At 33.5% G+C, this 7,026-nt stretch overlaps 1 protein-coding gene across 1 annotated transcript; it reads right to left on the bottom strand.

Annotated features, from left to right (window-relative positions):
* Positions 1-1,138: 1,138 nt before the first annotated feature.
* LOC110693579 lies at positions 1,139-5,463 on the bottom strand. The gene is made up of 3 exons (XM_021870712.1): positions 5,275-5,463; positions 2,233-2,432; positions 1,139-1,735 (listed from the first exon to the last, which is right to left on the bottom strand). Exons 1-3 carry the CDS (start codon positions 5,362-5,364, stop codon positions 1,480-1,482), a joined length of 546 nt encoding a protein of 181 aa, XP_021726404.1. The 5' UTR covers positions 5,365-5,463; the 3' UTR covers positions 1,139-1,479.
* Positions 5,464-7,026: the final 1,563 nt, after the last annotated feature.

Genomic DNA, 7,026 nt, shown 5'->3' with positions numbered 1-7,026 from the left:
CCTAATTTCTTTTCATAAACAAATCAGTTAAGCTCAGTTTAGTTCAATTCAGCTCTAATTAGTTTAGTCCAATTCAGTTCAGCTCAATCCAGTAAATCGGAATAGACCCTTAGCGCTTTAATGATAACATTTATACAATATTGCTTGAAAACTATCAAATAAGAGATTATGTTATCTGTAATCAGCTTTAGAAATTGAAAGTTAATTTCTAGTTCACACGCTTCTAATAGCTTGTTTATTGTTAGGTTTGAGATATTATAGATTATAGAAATTGGAGTACAACTTTTGATATCTCAAACTTACCTAACATTGTAAACATGACATGATAATAAACATGCTAGATTATAGAATTTGGACGTATTACTTATGTCATTTTAGATCTAAGCCCACTCTAGCGTAATTTGAGCTAGGCCGTTTATTAAATTTTGGTGTGTATTTGGCTCTTTTTTGTTGCTAAATGTTTGGTCCGATCCATGATCACTTCAAGGGAAAGAAAATGGCTAAAAAAGGGATAAAAAGAAAATGGAAACAAATCTTTTGTGTGTTTGTGCATGAAAATGAAAAATGGTAAGAAAACTTCTATCACCACCACCTATGTTACTTGGACTCAGCACCCATGTCCGACACGAGTACGTGTCCAAGCATCCAACTCGGCTATTTTATGAAAAAATTCCTTGATTTTGATCTAAAAGTGAAGAGTCTAGGTGTCATACCTATGTCCGAGTATCAAGGGTCCGACATGGGTACATGAGGTGAAATAAAGAGTCCGAGTAACATAGCCCACCACCCTTGCACTCTATAGCCACCACTACCAACAAGATTGTTGGGTATCTGTGGTGGTAGGGTGGTTTCGAGGTGTGTTTACCATGACGGGGTGGTATTGGTGTTGTGTAAATGTGTGATGGGGTGCGGCGGTCAATGATAGTCAAGGCGGTCATGGTGTGGAAGAGTTTCGAGGGTTTGGTGAAACCCCTGAATAAGAGATCATGGTAGTAAATGGGAGACACATAAGGGTTAAGGAAATAAGAAAACGACTCAAGTCACCCAACAAACTTGAAACAAGGGACGGCCTTCTTATCAGTGAAACGCCTTTCCTGCAACAATACTGAATACAAACAGTCCTAAGCTTTGCCTGCTGTGAGCTGAAATGTGCATGATATATTATCCATTAAGGCATCGACATATAATAATTCAATAATCACCTCATCTAATGACAATTCACAAGTTTGCTAAAACTATTACAACAAATCAACAATGTCAGCCAAATCACAGGAATGTACACCAATACTACTATACTAGAATTCTAGAGTAGAGCAACAAGGTTAATCTCACACCTAATTATGTGTAAACCTAATGACAGAACTCGTTTACAATTGTTCATTAGTAGCTACCGCAATGCCAAACACCATGACACTACAAGACGATACAGAAAATTCATCAGCAAGAAATGTGTATGTAACAGGATATGCATCAATGATCTCATAGGTTGCCCATGCGCAAGCCTGTGTCTCCAGGGTGCTTAGGAATGAAGTCCACGCTGGCCTTGGAGTAGCAGACATAATACAATTCAGAGATTATGCCAGTAAGGACTGTAAATGCAGCACCAGCTGCAAAAACTCCCTTCCTAAGTGTTTGGCAAGAAGGTGGGCTATTTAAGACGCTCCTGTATTTGGTGTGGTAGGCATTTGTTACAGAACCCGCTAGCAGACATGCCTCGGCAATAAGGAAAAGCACCCTGCATCATTAGCAACAAAAGATTTGATCAATGATAACGACCAAATAAATACTTAGTACCATCTTGAAAACTAAACAGCAGTTTGCAGTCTACAGACAGTCAGACACCCTTCATTTAAAAACCTAACAGTGGACTATCTTCTCTTAGAAATAATCAAACAAAGATTTCTTTATTTTTCACCTCAATTAGCTATTCGAACTAAGTTTGATTAAATATTGAACTTGGGAACCATTGTTTCAAGTTATAGGATCTAAACATGTAATTCAAAGTAACCCTGAAAGCGATCAATTATGTTTACGATAGACAAGGAAACAAAGTAAGCATATCAAATAAATTTTTTAACAAAGACAATCCCGCTCAAATAAATTTTTTTATTAGTTTATACTCCGTATTAAAAAAGCTAATGTGCAGGTTGGCCCGTCATGCAGTTAGTACATATGTACTCCTCATATGGAAGTTAGCTATCAAATTTTGAAAGAATTGAAGTTGGTACATACCAGCAACTAACGAACAGCACAATGGCCCATGTCCTGGAACCACCAGGTCTCAGACCTCTGCCACAACAAAGGCATCGGCTGGTTAACATTACAAGAAGCTGGCTACACAGGAGGAGCAGAAAAGCCCCAATACCTAACCCTGTTGATACATCCGAATCATATTTGCAATAAGCTTCAGTCCCTGCATTAACCAGTGAGGCCTGTAACCAAAAACAAAAAACAAATAAGTTGCTGAAAATACAAAGCTAACTAAAGTACTTAGTTCATAATGGGACAAAAGGATCTTGAAGCCATATATCTATTAGCGGGAATACACTATGTAAATGTTCATGTCATGTAATAGACACATAAGCTCCTAATCCTTCTTATTACTTTTCTCAGTTATTTAACGTTTAATACTATTACTTTCCTCAGTTCTCTAATTCTCTAATATATTGGCAGTCTCAATGTCAGTATCCCATGAAAAGCCACTGTAGAAACATGGTGTTTAGCTGTGCCAAACTGCCAGTTCACATAAGGCTAGTATTTTGGAATATAATGAAAGTTTTGATCGGATGAGCCGGGATATTTGAAAACGATATTGTATCTTAATTAGATTCATAGGGTGATAATTAAATGAATGATAGGATGAACCATATTAAAAAAAGAAAATTTTGTATCATCACTGGTCAACTTTGGTATAAGCCAATTCATGAATCAAAGACAGAAGAATTCAATATGCTTATGAAAATTAATGATGTTGAGTTGGTGACAGCAGTGATAAGACACTGCAATTTCATTCATTCGAAGGTTATTATCTTGGAATCTATTAAGAAGTGGTTTTAAAGTAAATTAGTAATTATAATATCTTACTCCTCATAATATCTTATTTCATGTCCCATAACTCAATATGTATTTCCAAACTGATCTACTTAAAAGGAAATGAAAACGGAAGATGTTTTCTGACTTCTGGAAAACCTTACAGTTAAGGACTAATTTCATACCAATCATGCTAACTTGCTGAAATGTTACAGGAATGGAACTAGATTGAGTATGTGTATAATAAAGTTATATGGAAGATGTATTCTGACTTCTGGAAAACATTACAATTAAGAACTAAATACATACCAATCATGCTAAATTGCTTAAATTTAACAGGAATGGAACGAGATTGAGTATGTGTGTAATAATGAAAGGGAACAAAATTCTAAGGTTACAAAATATAGGCAAACAGATGAAATTGGCCGATAATAAGCTTAAGATAAACAATTTAGTTAACATTTAGGCTGAAAAAGGAGGGAGACGAGAATTGCTCAGCTTGATGAATGAAATGTGTCATAAATGACACTTAACATAGTAACGAAATTAGAAGAATGGTCTTATAATAGTATTTGAGTTCCCAGGTAAATATGCATTACAAACATATGATACTTAACAGTTAGCACAAAAAAGAAAAAAAAAAAAACCATAGCGGTATTATTGAACTTTATAAACAGGGAGAGTCTACTATCTGCATTAAAATATTTTGGCCGTACATGAAATCTTACTGTCGTGCAATTTTAACTCGAGAATTTAGACATTTAATGATTGATTAATGACCAACAAACACATCAATGGATATATGAATGATGGAGATGAAGCAAGTCAATCACTATCTTTATTCATTCCTAGTTTATGTACCTTATTTGTGCTATGAGTAATTCTCAATCTTTTTGCTTGTATTCTTAATATAGGAGATAATAATCTCCCACAATTTTGTACAATTATGTCCACACTACAAATCTACAATACTTGGGGAATAATGATCTCCCATGATTTTTTACTATTATTATCATATTATGTTCACACTACGATAGTTTGTATATACATACTTCCCTATTATCAATAATATTCTTATGCTTCTCCGTAACTTCAATACCCTTTAGCGTTATACTACTGTTAAAGATATCTAATTTATTGGCTATCCTATCTTCCCCATTTGTCATATCTAATAAACATGTTTTATAATGTGAAACCCGAAGACCAATATAAGCGAAGGAGAGCCAAATAGCATATAAAAACCCAAGATAAGTCTTCCCTACATGATCAACCTTAAAACTTTACATCCAAAACTACAAGAAACCTTCAACACTAATAGTTTCATCAACAATATCCTAAATTATGTTAAATTTTGAACAAAAAATCTTCCATTATGCATCGGTTTTGAAAGTAGTTACCATGATACCGACCATATAGGATTGATTCCAAGCATGTTTATTCTCTTCAATTCAGGCTAAAACCCCTATTCAAGTTAAATATTTACTTGACATATGATGAATGAGGGGTAGTGTTCGATCTTAACTTGATAATTTACTAAGGTAATCTATCAAGTTAAAAAGACAACCAGCTTCAATCTAATTCGACCCAACAGTTGATATTACTATGCTTAATTACTCGAGCATATATTTGTAGCAATCACTCACTCAGTTTTAACTAATATTCAATGTAATCACTTGAATCCTACTCATGCAAATCAGGCAAAAAAGTACACAAATCCACTGGAACACCCAGCCAGATTTGTGTTGACATAAACCAAAAATCAAAATCAAAATCAAAAACCTATGCAAAACCCAACAATAAATTCCCAAACAATTTTTCCTTTATTTTTAATCATTTTGAAAGCAAAGAAACCCATAAAAGCATAAACCAACAAAATTAATCAATTTAATTAACATCAAATTGACATTAAACAAAGAGAAAATCCCCCACCCCCCCCCCCCCAAAAAAAAAGGAAAACATTAAATTAAAAATTAACGCCATAATTTATCAGCCAATAATGATTAATTAAACAACAAGAACCCAGAAAAAAAAAATTCAACCTTTAGCAAATAACAGGAAGAACATATTTTTCTTATATTTTCTAGGGGTTTAACAATATAACCCACGAAAAATTCCACCTTTAGCAAATTACAGGAAGAAAAATATATTTTTCTTATATTTTCAAGGGGTTTAACAATATAACCCACAAAAAATTCCACCTTTAACTTAATTAAATTTTGGGTAAAGCAAAAATGGAAAACTTACAGTGCTTCTCCTCTGTTCAGCAGTAACAGCAAGAGCAAAAGCAATCAAATCAAGAACAAACACAATCACTAAAAGCAGTGTTGAAGCCATTCAAAATTAACCCTTTTTTTAGAGAGAGAAACAGAAAGATAGAGAGAGAAAGAGACAGCGTTCAGTAAAAGGAGAAGTTGTCAGAAAGAGTGAAGATAAAAGAAGCAACAGAAAGATAGGGGTGGCAATTCGGGTCAACAGGTCGGGTTCGGGTCAGATTTCGGGTCGATTTCGGGTTATGCTTAGAAACTATTAAAAATAGTGTAAAACTTAATATTATTACGAAATATGAAATTTGGGTCAAATCGGGTCGAATTCGGGTTGTTCGGGTTCGGTTCAGGTCGGGTTCGGGTCTCTCTCAGTAACTTCGGGTCGGGTTCGGGTCGGGTTTTCGTGTCGGGTCAGGGTTTGCCAGCCCTACAGAAAGAAATACAGGGGAAGATTAGTGAATTAATTAAGTTTTGAACTTTGTATTAATGATTTTTATTTTATAATTAATATACTATAATAATACTAATTATGAAATTAACAAGTAATTGATTTGGTAAATTAGATTGAAGTCCACTCTCATATATTCATGCGCTTCTTTGTAAATCCCATCATCCCTAATTCCCTATTTTTTAAGTATGTGATTTGTCTCCTTTTATTTTGGTAGTACTCCCTCCGTTTTTAAATACTTGCTCCATTTCTCCATGCGCAGAGTTTTAGGAGAAATTGGAGAAAGTAATAAAATATGGAGGTAGTGGGATTGGTGGAAAATAAAAAATTGTAGAAAATAAAAGTAGTGGAGAGAATTGGAGGAGAGATAATATATGTTGGATCCACTATGTGAGAGAAATTAATTAAATATTGTAAAAGCTTTTCAAATAAGGAAATAGAGCAAGTATTTAAAAACGACCGCAAAAGGAAAGTGGAACAAATATTTAAAAACGGAGGGAGTATTATTTAAATGGGAAAGGAAGGGTCCAATGAATTCTTTTTTCTTGTTCTAATTAAGAATAATGTAAAATTTTCCATTATTGATGGATAGATAAATCGTATTCACAAGTGATGTGATTTGTTTTTTATGGGTATTTTATTGAGCACTAGATTTATTTTTGTATAGATTATCTACTACTTTCTCCATTTCTGTTGTAATACTTCTTTAAAATGAAAATATTAGAGTATATCATATGAGATCTACCTTTTTTAAATATCGTGATAAAGTTTGTGTTGTAATTTTAAAGAACAATGTATTTATTTTGTTTCCTCAATTTGAAATATAATTCTTTGAATTATTGAATTTGGACTTGTCACTTACCTATGTTAAAACTTGTTACAGTATACACTCACCTAGCTATAAGAATTTAAGGGTCGGTTCAAATTTACTGAAATGTGTTAAACTGAACTGAATAGAGCTGAAATGAATGATTTATGAGAGAAGGAAATTAGGAACTAAACTGAATACACGCAAAACGAGTTGTTATTTACTCCATATTACAACAATGTTTAGTTTTCTTGGCTAAATAGTTGAAATATCGGATTAATTACCTAGTTAAAGTTTTCCATCAACTTTATACTTGTACTAGTTGTGCCAAATTAACTTTATAACATTGTTGGTTTGGCTGAATAAATTGATGATCAACTAACTGAATACATTGATGAATACATTAATATACTCCACAAGCTTTTATAGCCAAAAAACAAAAAAATCTACTACCGTTGCAATGCTAGGTGGTTCAA

Source organism: Chenopodium quinoa, unplaced genomic scaffold (genome assembly GCF_001683475.1).
Source record: "Chenopodium quinoa cultivar QQ74 unplaced genomic scaffold, ASM168347v1, whole genome shotgun sequence".
Lineage (NCBI taxonomy): Eukaryota > Viridiplantae > Streptophyta > Magnoliopsida > Caryophyllales > Amaranthaceae > Chenopodium > Chenopodium quinoa.
This window is presented reverse-complemented; position numbering and strand designations above follow the sequence as displayed.